At 38.4% G+C, this 16,887-nt stretch overlaps 1 protein-coding gene and 1 long non-coding RNA gene across 12 annotated transcripts in view; one reads left to right on the forward strand and one right to left on the reverse strand.

Moving 5' to 3' along the window:
- DIAPH2 (diaphanous related formin 2) overlaps positions 1-1,831 on the reverse strand; it is a 939,022-nt gene extending 937,191 nt beyond the window's left edge. For 8 of the 11 annotated variants that reach the window (XM_039859137.1, XM_039859172.1, XM_039859127.1 and 5 more), the window contains exon 1: positions 1,468-1,830. In XM_039859137.1, coding sequence (XP_039715071.1) covers positions 1,468-1,599 — 132 coding nt within the window. In that variant the 5' untranslated portion in view covers positions 1,600-1,830. Of the gene's footprint in view, positions 1-1,467 lie in introns of all 11 variants that reach the window. The other 3 variants (XM_039859106.1, XM_039859121.1, XM_039859114.1) reach the window with 1 other exon arrangement.
- Positions 1,832-1,951: 120 nt separating this feature from the next.
- LOC120600001 (uncharacterized) overlaps positions 1,952-16,887 on the forward strand; it is a 31,830-nt gene continuing 16,894 nt past the window's right edge. The window contains exons 1-2 of the long non-coding RNA XR_005652051.1: positions 1,952-2,064; positions 3,148-3,220. This is a non-coding gene — a long non-coding RNA (uncharacterized LOC120600001). The remainder of the gene's footprint in view (positions 2,065-3,147; positions 3,221-16,887) is intronic.

The following is a 16,887-nucleotide window of genomic DNA, read 5'->3' on the forward strand; positions in this document are numbered from 1 at the left end:
GTAAATTTCAAAATCACAACATTAGAACTTTTAAATATATTAAACTTGGGAGATAGACTCACAAAACTTCTAAATTTCACGATGGTGGCAGCACCCATTAAACCCAGCATAGACAATTCACAAAGACCTTGTGGTTCAATTTCATTTGTAAACAATGGGGTAGCGGGACACATCAAGTAAGTAAATTCTCAATTTGCCTCAAATTACGGTGGAATTGATGAGACTTTAAACTTGTCATTGTATTCTACCCAATCTTTCCCACATAATGGAAGGCTGCATATTTCCTTAAACTATAATGCTTTGACCACTTGTTTTCCAATATGGATGGTCCATAATTGAAAGGCAAATAGGAGGCAAGAGAGGGAAGTATAACAGGTACATCCAAATGGCCTGATGCCATAAGAAATGTCTTTAGTTAAAAATCACCGTCTCCTTTCTAAGTATAATTATAATCAAGTTGCTGGTTAAAACTGAAAACTAGATGAGTAACATGTGGCTTGTGCTTCACAGCTATACTAAGAACGTCCAGACAGGAGCATTTTGCTGAATTTGTGCAGAAAAACCGTTTCCCCTCATGCCACCCGAATTAGAAAGTTTACCGAAAAAGAGGAACCCTTTTAACTGATGAGTTGAGGAAACTCTAGTATTTCCCAATCTAATAGCGGGCCCCATAGATTTCATTCCCCTGCACATTAAGTCAGTGGCAGGAAATGGACTGCTACCACTGGTTCACACTCAGGACCGTGAGACTCATGCCTTCTTAACCAACTAAGTGGAAGTGCTGTATGCCTGTACCTATTACACACACGACAGTTGGTGGCACTTCACCCAGCCTCCGACTCCCACGCTCCCTCCACTCTTCCAAAGAAATGTGTCGGGAAAGCACATGGAGAGGCAAGGTGGGGGGCGGGGACGCACGTAGGCGCCTCTTCCTCAGATTTCTGGTAAAGCAGAAAGCCTGGGGGCCTACGTTGTGTTTTATTTTTGTTTTATAGGATTTGTTTTTTGATTTGCAAGTCCGTGGGTAGCCTCCCAAGTATTTGGACTGCAAAGAGGAGCGGTCTCCCTGCCCCGCCCCTAAGCGTCAAAGAGGCAAAACCCAGCAACTGACAGGGGTGGGAGGGGAATGGAATCGCGCAAAAAAGATTCGTGCCCACAAGTTAGACAAACAACAGACCCTACCCAGTACTCTGGGTCTCCCCAAGTTGGGCTGGGGCCTCTCCCCGTCCCGCACTGCCTCCCAGGCAGACAAGAGTGAGAAAGGGGTTAAGTGGAGAAGGGGGTGCTCTTCCGCCCCCACGCCGTCTCCGCGCCTCGGCGTGGCCGCTCCTTCAGCGGCTCCCGGACTTGCACAGCGAGGTCGCGGTCACCCTTGGGAAGGGGCCCCGGGTCTCCCGTGCTCAACGGCAGGAGGAGCCCGGGGCTCTCGCTGTCCCCAAGACCGGCGGGGGTTGCGGGAGCACTCACCAATTTGGGCTTGTTTTTCGTTTCCTCTTCGTTAGCGGCGCGGTTCCCCGTGCTCCGCTTGTTGCTCCGGCCCCCACTGGGTTCCTCGCTGCCGCCTCCCGCTCCCGACGCCGCCGCCCCGGGATGCTCCATCTTTCTCCGGCCCTGTCACCTGTGCCCTGTAACCCCACCTCTCTTCCACTAAGGAAGCCCCTCGGGGCGGTCCCGCTGCCCCGCGCTGATTCGGCAGCACCTCTTCCCGAGGGGGAGTGTGTATGCCTACGAAGCTGCCGATTTCAGGCCCCCGGTACTCCGGGTTCCCAGGCACCCCAGACGCCACACGCCGTTGCCACTACTCAGCGCTAGGACAAGCCTTGCCCCTGAGCAGATACAATTACCACGACCGCTGCCGCCGCCCTCAGGGCGGTGTTTAGGGTGGAGAAATTAGTTGGTGCCTATCTCTTTAAGAGGGCCTCAACACACGTGATTCATCAAAGTGCCCGCAGTCAGCCGCCTGGGCGCTGAGAGCTGCTTCCTACTCCGGGTGCCAAGTCGGCCCCAGCTACTGAGCATGCCCGGCGCAAGACCTGGAGCCCAACCAGAGGACTTTAAGCTGCGGTTAAGCACTGATTTCACTTCCTAGGGGCCTAGCGTGAAATGGGAGAGAACTAGTCCAGAGAGAGAGAGGAGGTGTAGCCCATTTTAGAGATGAGGAAACTGAGGCCTGGGAGTATCCACCTGTGTTTTACTAGCAGGTCTACCTGAATATCGAATATCGGCTTCTCTAGTGTAGGCCAGAGCACCTTCCCGGGCAGAGGCCTTGCTTGGGGTGTGGTCCTGCTCTACACTCTGTGAGAGAGACTGATTGGCAGGCAACTGGCATCCCAAAGGAAAACCACCACGGGGAGTGCTGATTAATTGCCTAGACAGACTGTATGGATCAAAGCAGAAAGTGGGGGTGCTTTCTGTTACCATGACTGCGTTGCAGCCAAAGAAATACAGCCCCTCCTTTATTCCCATGCTGCTGAGTAATAGAAGCAGCAGGCACCCCCTGCTTAATCCCTGAGGGGGTGTGAGGCTCCTTAACCAAAGCACCTATAGAGAGCTAACAATTGGATTGAGTGTTTCCAGTTTCTGGAACTGCTTTAGGTTTAGGGTTGTTGTGGGGAGTGAATAAGATTATGCGTGTAGAAACTTTGTTTAAAAGGTAAATCTCTAGGCAAATGCTAGGTGTTTTTGTGCAGCGGGACACTGTGTTATCATTAGTCTTTAGTCTTTGAGTTGTCAGAAAGAGGCCCAGGCAATATTTCTTCTATCCTTTTTAAACAGGGCCCTTTAAAAATAATGTTCATACCAAGATATTAGAGGGGCAAAGCAGAATTTGAATGAACCACCATAATAAAATAAGAGCACATAAGCTAAGGAAGCTATCTGAAATCTAAGTTCAGACCCCAAGGCTCTAAACATGTCCATACGCCTGTTGCTCATGTATCTTCCTTTGCTCTTCTCTCCTTCAACCTAAATTCAGCTCTGCTGAATCTAATTTGTTTAGGGACATATTTATTGAGTGCATTAGGATAAATGCGACCATGCTGTAGGCGTGATAAGGCAATTAACTTGGACAGTAGAGTGAAAAGAATGTTACATATCAAAACAGTTTTAATCCCAGCTTTGTCATTAACTGTCTTTTAAATCATGCAGGTGGTAAATTACCCAGGGACAGCAGAGAAGAGGGAACACATGCTCCCAGACAGAGTGGACAAGGAGCCCTAAGGTAAAGTTGCTTTGTTGAAGGTCCTCTTTGACTTAAAATTTGATGTATATTTTAAATTCGACTCACTGCACATGCATATGCATGCATACACATGATTTAAATTACTTAAATGTCTTCCCTCCTGGAAAGTTGTATACAAATGCCTACTGCTGAAAGATGTGACCTGTTTACCCAATGCTTTCATATAATTTCTGTTTGAGAGATGTGGATGTAGGTCATGGTTGAGGTTCTCCAAACTCAAATGTTGCTGAATAATCTGCTCAGTAGACATTTATTGAGCTCCTTAGAGTATACCAGGTGATATACGGAGTGTAATGGGTTAGAAGGATGAAGCAGATACCATTTCTGCCTTTTAGAACCCTGCAGTCTACTGGGAGAGGTAGATTGTTAAAGAACTGCACTTCAGTACAACAGATATGAACAGGGAGCCCTGGAGAGTAAGAGGGAAGTACTCACTGGAGTGTCAGAGGCTTCGCAACACTTTCCCAAAGAGGATGATGTTTGAGCTGAGTCTTAACAGTCTAATTAAAGTCAGTAAGTATTTGTTGACAGCCTACTGAGTGTTAGGTACTATGCGAGGTATTGTAGGTACAGTGGTGAGCAAGATAGATGTAGTTTGCTCTCATGGAACTTTCTGACTATTGGGAAGGCTATTAAGCAAAAATGTATTGAGAAATTATAAGGCAAAGCAGGAGAGTGAAGAGCATTCCAGGCAAACAAAATAATGATAGCATGTGCAGAGACCCTGTGGTTAGGAAATAGGGGGCGAGGGGCGGAGACTACTGTTGGCAAGAGAAGAAGCAGAACAGATAAGCAGCTTCCAAATCATGAAGGCCCCTACTTGTAGGTTTCTGGTGTGGTTTTAGAAGGGGGAAGGCATTATAATACAAAGACTTCTGTTTGAAGTGTGTAAATAGACTTAAAACTAGATGGCCATTATTTTGAATGTAAGGTTGGGTTTCAGTATCCTCAGGCCAGGCGAGGCTACATCTAAAAGCAAATTAGAGGTGCATATAAAAGATGCATAATCTTTACCACAAAAAGTAAAAAACCCTTTCCCTGATATGGCTTACATTTGGCTTTATTGTGGTATCACAGCCTCATCTTAATTCATGATGTTTGTTTTTCAGGATTTTGCCCCAGTTAATGTAAACTGTAATTACAAACAAACACCCCTCCTTCAGGCATCATGGTCATTGGCCTCTCCTGGAACTTAACACAGGAAGAAGCCACTACTCTGTTGCAAGGACACATTGTCCACTGATTATGAACCAAGCACCTCACCAAGTGCAGTCCTAGGGCTGATCTGATTGCACTGCATTCCTTTATTTTTACCTTCCTGGGACACACAAATAAGCTGGTGGATGGAGAAACATCTTTTCTCCTTTACTGAAGAAACAAGAAGGCTATTACCATCCGCTGGGATATCAAAAGTGTATTTAGACCTACTGACTTTTGGTCTTTCCTTCTGGCCTCTGATGAGTTTAGCACCCAGTCAACATTAAAACAGCAGGCCTGGGAGAAAACAAAGATAAAAGGCTGCTAGGCCCTAGCTTTCTTCAAACTGATCTTAGACCCATCCATTACCTCAGAGGTTTCTGATGATCCTTATATTCTCTCTCTGGCTTTCTGTCTCCCTTCTACTGCGTGTTCTCATCTAAACTATCTGGGTCATTAATAGAGAAATGAAAGGAAATGTGGATTAGGCAAATATGTGACGTAACTGCCTTCAGGGTCATGGGAAAATATTTGTGAATTAAAGGCTGCCTAAGAATAAACAAGTATTTATTAAGCATGTACTATATGGCCAACACCAAACTAGACGTCTTGCAGATGAAAAAGTACCAGACATTCTACTATACTGTCATTTATGTCTTCCTGAAAAATCTCTTGTTCTGCAAAATTGCACACTAAAAATAACAGGACTTCTGGGAGAAATATGTTTAGGGAAGATCACTTAAATCCAATGCAAGTTTGTAATCAGAGCACTAATGAAAACAATAACTATCCTAATAAAAACATTCACGAGATTAAACCTCCACTGACTTTCATACCTAGCATCACAGTCATTAATGCTTGGTAGTCTTCATGCTTCCTCCTTTCCACTGTGGGTCCTCAAGGGCATTCACTTTTAATGGATGTCATTTTCATCAGAATCAACAGTTTAATTGAGGAGGACTCAACTTTTTAAAAATACATGGTGAAAGATCTTCACAGTTTCATTATCAATACTCAGAGCTTCACGAGTCACACTAAAGAAGCAGAGTCTTTATGCAAATTCTTCTTTCTTTTAGTCTTCATATATTGCCAAGACTTCTTAATTGTGAGAAAGCATGCTCCTGATCACATCAAAAGTTAAAATGCTAAGACAATTCATTCATGAACCATCTAGACTTCCACCTTATTTTGACATCATTCTTCTATTTACCAATTTCTAAAGTGTTATTCGTGGTACACAAACACTTGTAATGGGACAGACTGTAAAATATAAAATCTCTGCCATCAATAGGTATAAAATCTAGTTGAGAAAACAAACAAGAAGACCAGTGTGGGGGACAGTAAGAAAAAATTAACTGCCTCACTCAGAGGTACTGACTCTAAATTCAACATAATATGGAGAAGGAGTGAGATTAGTTAGGCCCAGAATAAATGAAGTTTTCTAGGAGGAGGGAAAACTTGGGCTGCTGAGCTATGAAGTAGATACCAGACTTGAATAGGCAAAGCAAAGAAAGGAAGTAAGGAAAAGACAACATATAGAATGGCCTGGAAACAATACTGACCACTAATGTTGAGGAGCCAGTGCGGCTTGACTAGAATGGTGAGAACATAGATGTTGAATAATAGTAGGAAACATGGTTATCCCCATAGCATTTTCCTACTATGTAAACAGATTTGAATGTAAGGTGTAGTGGTAGTAACTGATAAAGATCTTTAGCAGAAATGTTATAAAGGAGTATTTTAAGGAGCTGGTTTGGCAGAACAACTAGTCTATGCAGAAGAAATTTGAACACTGATTTTCAAACATTTCTATAATATAGGTTATTTTTTTTTAAATAAAACATTTCACAGAACATACAACAGATACAAATCAAGCTTACTTGTTTGAAGTTACCATGAGAACAGAGACCATAGCCCTGCTCATGTCCACTTGGCTTCTCTCTCATCCTCTGATGCCACCCTTTGAGGCATCACTGCTCAACACTAGCTAAAACTTAAGTCCTGCCAGATGAGGTTGTAAGGATTGGATCTAGAGTAGCCCCAGAGGAAATGAAGAGAAATAAATGAAAACAAGATATGTTAAAAAAAAAAAAAAAGTTCCTCTCCATGGACTATGTACAGGAAACAAAGAAAAAGAAAGAGTAAAAAGGAATTACTAAAATGTTGGCCCAAGGAAATAAAAACACTGGGAGATTATCTCAACAGGTGCTTGTCATTGGTAGGCAGAGTCAGACCAAGGAGGCTAATACCCAGAAATTAAAGAGACTAATTAGGGCAGAACGGGAAAGCTAAAAAGGTTCTTGCAGTCACCAACAGAAGAGTTTGGACAGGCTGGTAAAGCAGAGGGTTGTGTAACAGTAGGCAATAAGCAGACAGACAGCTAGATTCTGAAATGCAGCTTTGGACATACTGGCAGGCAGGTAGACAACAGAATATAGACAGTCTGATGGCAGACAATAGGCAGAGGTTGAAGCAAGCAGCAGTATGTAGCTGGAATCCAGTCACAGGGATTGGGATTAAGAATCCCATTAGCAATCCCTTAAGAGATGTGGCAAGACAATACTAAGCAAGGCAAGGCACCAAGCCTCGAGGAATCAGCATATCAGATGAAGTCCATAAAGGGAGGCAGACACGGGATTAAAAAATGGCACCCATGACACCATTACTTCAAATGGTCTATGAAATCAGACTAGGACCAGAAGCAATAGGTCCACTTGATGCTAAGCCACCAAACTACTGAAATATTTCTGAGCAGGATTGGTCGCAGTGGAGGAGAAGTGGACAACAAGGCTTGGAAACAATACTGACAGGGTGCCAAGCATCTAAAACACAGCCCCACAAAAATTAGTCCAAGAGACAATAATGCCAATTTTTCCTTTTCAGGAAAGTGTTGAGACTGATAGAGACTTTGAGATTCATGCTAGCTATAGTTTTCTACTGTACACTGAAAACCAACCGTTTGAATTTTCTTTGGAAAATATGCTTCTAACGAAGAACAGACTTACCTGTTTTACATTAACCAAAACCCCAAAGCGATTTTCAAGAATAGCTTAACAGGTCATGAATGATAATTGTCTTATCTATATATTACTAAGACATAGGTGTACTAGTAATAAACAGGGAGAGAAAAACTTTCAGTTTGCATGTTAAATTATGTGGATCAAAGAAACATACCTCACTGTTCATAGGGATGGTATTTATTTTATGAAGGTGAGTTTTTTTTTTATCAGTATAAACAGTCTCTTGAAGATGAATATAGTTCAAAAGTGAGAGTACAATTATGCAATGACAATCTATTGTCTCTTTTTGTGGTTTCTGTTTATTTTCTGACTTTTTAAAATTATAATTAATTACATGGAAATTAAGAAACACATATTTGATATCCATAAATAATAAAAACAAGTTTTCATATCTGGACATCTATAGTTAGGCAAGTCTTAGAAATAGGTTTATTTTTGTTTTATTTATTCTCCCACATGAATTCTAACAGCTTTATTGGGATATAATTCACATTTCATAGAATTAACCCTTTTAAAGTGTACAATTCATAGGTTTTCAATATAGTCACAGAGTTGTACAACCATCACTATTAATTTTAGAACATTTTCATTACACCAAAAAAGAATGTCCTGTGCATCGTAGGAGATTGAGCAACATCTCTGATCTCTACCCACTAGGCAACCAGTAATCCACTTTATGTCTCTGTAGATTTGCGTATTCTGGACATTTCACATAAGCAGAATCATACAGTATATGGTGTTTTGTGACTGGCTTCTTTCACTGAGAATATTATTTTCAAGGCTCATCTACATCAATTTTTATTTGTTCATTATTACCTATATGTTTCTTAGACACAAATACAAATTTGTTGTTTAAGCCACTTCTCCTGCTACATACACAGTGACAAACATACCTACTTACTATTTCCAAACAATTGTTATTCTCACGTGAGCAACATTAGCTTTATTTTAATGTGTGTATAGTCCTCCAAGTGTGTATTGTTCCCAAAAAGAAATCTCAACAGTTTCCTTAATATCACCAAAGACCGTTCTGACTTTTCTGTTGGCTACCAGCTCTTTAAAGGTAATGTATGGCTTCTGGGTTATAATCCCATCCTACCTATCTGAATTGTTTTCTTAGCATCCAGCCATCCAATATCAAAAGTTATTCTCTTCCTAGACATCTTAGAATCTGCATTCTGGTTTCATGGTATCATTATCCTCCCTGTCACTCAGTCCTGATATTTCAGAATCTACCATAATCTCAATCAATGGGTTTAGGATGTAGTCAAGGCAACTGACAAGTACGCATCTAACTGCAAAAGAATGTTACAGAAACAGAAGGAAGAGAATAGAGAAGGTTTCATGAAAAAGCTGGGTATTTAAGTAGGGTCCCAAAAGGTGGAAATTAGAGGATTAGAAGAAAGGTCATTTGAGGGAGAAGGAACAGCATTTTAATAATGAGATACGGGGAGAGAGAGAGGGGGAAGGGGATGGGGGGAGGGGGAGGAGAGAATGAATATGAGAAACTACATTTATTTTGGTTATTCGGGAGTAAATTGCATTTCTTTTCCCAAATTTATTCTCTGTTAACTTTTAGAAAGCTGAACTAGATTAATTTGGACGGTGAACCACACTTTGGAAAGATGTTTCAAGAGCATTAGAACAGAAATCCTACATCTTGATTCTGCGTTCTTTGCTCTAGAAAGCACATTGAATTTCTACCTTTAAGATAACACAAAATCATTGCCTCTAAAGACTTGCCTCTGGCTTTACTGAAGGGTTCACTGTGTGGACCTCAGAGGTCAGGATTCTTAGCCACACCTGCCAGCTTTGCACATCAAAACAATTCACAAGAAAGGGCCTAGATTAGGGGTTCCCAACCCCCAGGTCTGTGGCCTGTTAGGAACCAGGCCTGGCAGTGAGCAGCTTCACCTGTATTTGCAGCTGCTCCCTAGCGCTAGCATCATTGCCTCAGCTCTACCACAGATCATCGGGCATTATATTTCATAGGTGCACCGGTCCCTGGTGCCAAAAAGATTGGGGGCCGCTGGCCTAGAGGATAAGCCAGAGTGGTAGACAAGTGGTCAATATGAACAGTGTCGAGCTAGGACAGCATCAGTATCTCCTGGAAACTTATTAGGACTAACAATTCTCGAGCACCACCCCAGACCTACTGGATCAGAAACTCTGGTGCGATCCAGAAATCTGTGATTTAACAAGCTCACTAGGTGATGCCGGTAATGCTAAACTTTAAGAACTACTGAGGTAGAAGAAAACGAGTCATGAGCAGGAGGATACAGGACGGAGGAAAGAGAAAAAAACAAGGTACCAGCAAGGGAGCTGGAGCTGAATAAAGGAGTGGAATACTGAAGGAGTAGTACACCGAATTATATCACTGACTGCTGTCCCAAGAACAACTCTTTACTCAGGTGTTTTAAAAGTGCTCAACTGCATGTTTAAAATGTAGCAATAAATGGAGTGCAATGGGAGACCAAATGTTGAATGAAAGGCAGAACAGAGTCAGGAGTAAGTGGTATAAAGAGCTAGATCAAATCCAAACCAGCAGGAGCTGTCAGGAGCAGAGCAAAGCACAGCAGTGGTAGATGAGCCAAAGAGATGAATTGGTTGCTTCTGATGGTTTTAGAGAAACTAATGCTTCTGACACTCAATTCTGTACTATCAGAGAGAAGAACAAGCAGCCCCAAAGATAGGGTTAAGGGGAGGAGACATATTTATGTTTCCAAATTATCTGAGTGGGTGCTTGCAAGAAACAAGACATTTCTTGTAACCTAGGCCCTTGATATTTCAGTAGGGAGTATGGCTTATGAAACTGCTTTATTCCACATTCACAGCCATCAACTGTGCATGGAATTTGTGACACCAACATAAATCAATGTACCTATAAGAAACGAGATATATTTAAATCTGAATAATATGGTCTTTGAACTAGCTTTTGTCATTATTTGGATATAGTCTCCAAGGAGGCTTTGTGGTTATCAGTAACAAAGTCTATAAGGAGAGGAAACTAATGAGGGCTGTCAGAGTGCCAAGTATTTAAGGTCAAGGACCTAGAGAAACCAAGTCATCTTTACAGTGTGTCCTGAGGGGGTGCAGAAGGGCAAGGATGTGGTCAGATAGGAAGGCTTAGCAGGCTCCACTGCAATGCAAGTTTTAGTCAGTGTCTGAGTATCTAGTTGGGCAGGTGGGCCAAAGCAGTGAGGGATCCACACACTAAATATCTGTGTTCAGCACCAGGCAGATCAGATCCATCTGCATGCATCACAGGCCCAACCTGTAAACTGAGTAGTTCTCAACCTATTTTCCACTGAAACACCTGATGGATGAAGACCCTTCATTCAAATCTCTGCTTATAAATTCTCTACTTGCCATATACTTGGAGCCCGTTTCCTCATTTGTAAAATGGTAAACACTTCATAGTGCTGATGAGGATTAAATGAGATAGTGCATGTCAAGTGATGAACTTAGGGTTTGCCTCAAAAAGCACTGAATACATTTCAGCTTCTATTGTGAGAGAAAGCACATATTATGGTTTACTCCACTTTTCACAAGATTTTGTGACCTTGGCCAAGTAACTTGGTCTTAGTTTCCTCATAAATAAAAAGGTTAAGAATAATACCTCTATCATAAGTTGCTTTGAGAATGAGATTAATTAATACATGTAAAATGCTTATTACAATGCCTGGCACATAGTAAATGCTCAATAAATGTTAACTACAATTATTATTCCTCAAGGTACATATAATTCCCTGAACTCTTTATTGAAGTATAATTGACATAAACTGCACATATTAAAGTGTACAATTTGACAAAATTTATATCCAAAATTTATATCCAAAATTTATATCGAATTCACAGAAGCAAAGAATAGAATAGTGGTTGCCAGAGTCTGGGGGAAAGAGGAAAAGGGTAGTTGCTAATCAACAGTTATAAAATTTCAGTTATACAAGATGAATAGGTTCTAGAGATCTGCTGTACAACATTGTGCTTATAGATAATAGTGTATTGTACACTCAAAACCCTGTTAAGAGGGTAGGTCTCATTGTCTTCTCACCACAATAAAATAATATTTTAAAAAGACATATGTGTATAACCTTCTACAGCTATCACCTCAATCAGGAAAATGAACATATCCTTCAGCCCAGAAAATGTTTCTTCCTGCCTCCGCTTTGCTCCCAAGCAAACACTGATCCACTTTCTGTCACTGTAGGTTAGTTTCCATTTTATACAGTTTTATATGCATGGACTCATATGGTATATGCTCTTTTTTCTCTGGTTTATTTTACTAAGCATATTTATTTTGAAGTTAATCTATGCTGTTGCATTTTTATTACTGAGTAGAATTCCATTGTATGGATACACTACAGTTTGTGTACTCAAGTATAAATCTTTGTGTATACATAGGCTTTCATTTCTTTTCAGAGAATACCTATGAGTAGAATTGGCTGGGTCATGTAATAGGTGTATATTTAACTTAAGAAACTGCCAAAATTATGGTGCATCTGTACAATAGAACCCAGCAATATAAGGTTGAATAATTGGTATCAAAAAACTATAGATAAATCTTCAGATAATTATACTGAGTGAAAAAAACTGACAGAAAATAATACATACTATATGATTTCATTTTCATAATATTCTTGGGAATGCAAAATAATCTTCAGTGTCAGAAAGGAATTAATGGTTGCCTGGGCATTAGGAGAGGTTAACTATAGGGGCAGGAGGGAGGGATTAGAAAGGGACAGAGGAATCTTCTGGGGCTGAGATATATGTTAATGATCTTGATTGCAGTGATGGTTTCACAAGCATATAAATGTCTTAGGTATCAAATTGTACTTTTGGATTTATTTATTTTATGGATACAATTTTGTATACAATTTATTTTATGTCAATAATGCCTCAATATAGCTGTTAAAAATGTGTCCGAATAAAAATATTTTGTAGATATCAAAAAAAAAAAACCAAAGAAACTGCCAGACTGTTTTCCAAAGAAGTTGTAATGTATTACATTCCCAGCAGCAATGTATAAGAGAGTTCTAGTTTTTCTCCATCCTTGGCAACACTTGTTAAGGAAATTCTTTTTTTAATTTCAGCCATTCTGATAGATGTGTGTTGCTGTATCATGGTTTTTATTTGTATTTCTTTAATGACTAATGATGTTGAACATATTTTTCATATGTTTATTTCCTACCTAAATATCTTTTGTGAAGTGTCTGCTCAAATATTTTATTTTTTAAGTGGGTTGATGGTTTTCTCATTAATGAGTTTTGAGATTCTTCTTATATTCTGAATGCAAGTCCTTAATCACATATATGCTTTACAAATATTTTCTTCCAATCTGTGACTTATTTTCATTCTCTCAACAGTATATTTTGAAAAACAGAGGTTTTTAACTTTGATGAAGTCTAATTTACCGATTTTTATTTTATGGACTGCACACTGGATATGATATCTAAGAAATCTTTGCCTAACTGAAGTTCAAAAAATTTTTCTCCTATGTTTTTCTAGAAGTTTTATGGTCGTAGGTGTTACATTTAAGTTTATGATCTCCTTTGAGTTAAATTTTATAATGGTATAAGGTATAGATTGAAATTCTGTTTTTGTTTTTGTATACGGACATCCAGTTGTTCCACTACCATTTATTGTAAAAGCTATTCTCTCTCCATCTCGCTCTTTTTTCCATCTCACACCTTTGTAAAAGATCAGTAGTCCATATATGTGTGAGTTTATTTATGGACTGTTTATGTTCTATTTCATTGATCTATTTGTCTGTCTTAGGTCATCAATACTGTACTATTTTGATTACTATAGTTTAATAATAAGTTTTGAAAATAGATAGTGTTAGCCTCTCACTTCACTCTTCTCTTTCAAAGTTGTTGGCATTTTTGTATGAATTTTAGAATCAACTTGTACATTTCTTAAAAAAATAAAAAGCCTGCTGGGGCTTTGTAGGAACGCATTGATTCCACAGCTCAATGTTGGTATCTTTACAAAATTTAGTCCTTCAATCCATGAAAAAGGCATCTCTCTTCATTTATGTATGTATTTTCTAACTTCTTTCAGTAATGTTTTTTCTCTTTTCACTTTAAAGGCTTTACTTCTTTTGTTAGATCAATTCCTAAATATTTCATAGTTTTGATACTATCGTAAATGGTATATATTTTTTAATTTTATTTCCTATATAGTTCATTGCTAGTGTATAGAAATACAATTGATTTCATAAATTGGTCATATCTTGCAACTTTGCTAAACTCACTTGGGAGTTCTGGTAGCTTTTTTTGTAGATTCTATTGGTTTCTCGACATAGATAATCATGTCTTCTGCAAATAAAGGCAGCTTTACCTAATCCTATCCAATCTAGATATATTTCACTTATTTTCCATGCTGGATAGCATAAGCTAGAACCACTAGTAATAATGTTGAATAAAAATGGCTAGAGAGTGTTGAATTTTGTTAACTTCCTGATTTCAAAATTTAATAGAAAGCTGCAGTAATCAAGACTGTATGGTACTCTCATAAAAATAAACCAGAAATAAACCAATCACTGATGGTCGATTGATTTTTAGACAAGGGAAATAATAGTATTTTCAACAAGTGGTGCTGGGTCAACTTGGATATACACATAAAAAAATAAAGTTGGATCTCTACCTCATATGATATGTAAAAATTAATTCAAAGTGGATCAAACACCTAAATGGAAAAATTAAATCTATAAAACTCTTAGAAGAAAATGTAGCTGTAAATATTTCTGACTTCGGTTTCTAATATATAACACCAAAAGGACAAGCAACTGAAAAAAAAGAAAAAAAAGATCAATCGAACTTCATTAAAATTAAACGTTTTGTGCTTCAGAAGACACCATCAAAAAAGTGAAAAGATAACCCACAGAAAATATTTGCAAATCATATATCTGATAAAGGTATAGAATCTAGAATATATAAAGAACTCTTACAACTCAACAATAAAAATACAAACAATCTAGTGTAAAAAAGTGCAAAGAATTTGAATAGTTCTCAAAAGAAGATATGAAAATGACCAATAAACACATGAAAAGATGCTCAATATCATTAGCCGTTAGGGAAATGCAAATCAAAACCACAATGAGATATCACTTCACACTCACTATGATGGCTATAATTGAGAAGACAGGAAATAACAGATATTGACAAAGGATGTGGAGAAGTTGGAACTCTCATACAGAGCTAGTGGGGATGTAAAATGGCGCAGCTGCTTTGAAAACGTTTGGCAGTTTTTCAAAGAGTTAAACATAGGGTTGCCATATGACTCAGCAATTTTACTCTTAGTTATATACCCAAAAGAATAGAAAATATATGTCCTCACAAAAACTTTTACATGAATATCCATGCCACCATTATTCATAACAGTCAAAAGATTAAAACAACCTAAGTGTTTATCTTATGAATAGATAAACAAAATGTGTTATACCTGTACAATTGATATTATTGAGCCATAAAAAATGAAGAACTCTTATGCTAAGTGAAATAAGCCTGCCACAAGAAGGTCACATATTACATGATTCCATTTACATGAAAAGTAAATAAAAAGTCCAAAATAGACAAATCCACAGAGACAAAAGTAGATTAGTGCTTCCCAGGGGTTTGCAGAAGAGGTGAGGGGGAAGGGGGTGACTGCTAATGGGTATGAGGTTTATTTTTCAGATGATAGAAAATGTTCTGGAATTATAGAGTGGTGATGGTTGCAAAACTTTGTGAATATACTCATAATCACTGAATTGTATACTTTAAAAGGGTTATGATATGTGAATTGTATCTCAATTTTTAAAAAGATTTTTTGAATAGTGAAGAGCCATAGAAAACAGAGATAGTGTTTCCCTCCAGAGATTACTGCCCATTATAAATGATAAATTTAGGATTCCTCTCTTATAATGAACCCTACTGTATGGGTAGGTATCTTCTAGCCCTCTCTGCATCACCCTGTGGAAACTGGGGCTCAGGAAACTGGTACAAATGCTGATACTCCAGCAGCTGGTATTGCTGATATTAACTGCCCTTCGTCTCCGACCCTTGGGTCTTGTGTCTTCTGCCGACATCTATGAAACTGTGGCTGACTAACTTGTTAACTTGTACATAGGGTAAAATCTGATTCTTCATTGACAAGGTCCATAAAATTAATTGAGTTCAACTTTCTCATTTTACATCTTTCAAAGCTAAATCACATATCTATGTATTTCAAGAAAGCTGAGGAAGAAAAAATGAGAAGAAAAAATTGGTTTCATTATGAAATGGGTTTATCACCCTTTGACAACTTTGTCCTTAAGCTGTTAGCGTTTGTCATACCATATTTCTTTTTAATTCTTAGATTCATATTAGAGTACCATTTTAAATACGAAACTCCAAAAATTATTCTCTGACTTTTTCTTGGTAGCATTTACTGATCTAAAACCTTTTTTCACTCCTAATAGCATCTTTGAAGGACTAAAGAAAAAAGAGATCTATAATGAAGATTCAATGGTGTATGTAGAGATTTGTGATCGGTTTGTCCATGGTTATCAGGAAAATGGTGGTATTATGAAAAACAATTTAAAATGCACTGAATACTTCTCAAAGTGTATCATAACTTCAGGATAACTTTTATAAGATAGATATCTGGTAAGTGATATAGTACTTGATAATGAGTTGTGTTATTTCACTACTTTGGTTCCCTGGTTCTTATATATTATTATGGATTGTTCTAGTTCTTGGCAAACAAGATATGTATAGTTTGATTTTTTAACTGTCCTTGGATTTCAGAGTTCTTATATAAAGCCTTGTGTTTAATGATGGCTTATCTTATAGTATCCTATCAAGACTGATTTTTAATTTGTATAACATTCTGCAAAGTCATGACCATCGTATTGTGACAAAAAAGTTAACATATTTCTATTGAATTTTTTTCTACAAATATAAGCAGCACTTTTTTTATAACACTTTTTTTAATGTACATGAAATGGGTTTAAGACTTTAGGCATAAAACTAAATAGATGGATGAATTAAACCTTAAAAATAATAAGCTCTAATACTTTATGCAGTATTATTAATTAGGTAATATTCTAGGCTTAATATATTCCTTTATATTGGTTGGGTCACCATGGGTCTAGCTGAATTTGCTCCTTCAACATTTCATTTCCTCTGTAATAATGTTTAGCACATTTTATTATACTTGCTTGTTTATATTGTTTCCTCTCCTCCAGACTGCAAACTTCTCAAGGATAAAATGTGTTTCCTTTGTGTTTCTGGCCCTAGCACCTATACCAGTGCCTGGAACAGAGTAGGTATTCAGAAGTGGATACTGATTCCCCAGACAGATCAGACCTTTAGAAAGGTAAACCACAGTCAACTAGATTTTGCCAAAAAATTGATTTTTAAATTTACTTTAGATGAGATATATTTACAGGGACCTTTCCTTGTA

This window comes from Pteropus medius, unplaced genomic scaffold (genome assembly GCF_902729225.1).
Source record: "Pteropus medius unplaced genomic scaffold, Ma_sr-lr_union100, whole genome shotgun sequence".
NCBI lineage: Eukaryota > Metazoa > Chordata > Mammalia > Chiroptera > Pteropodidae > Pteropus > Pteropus medius.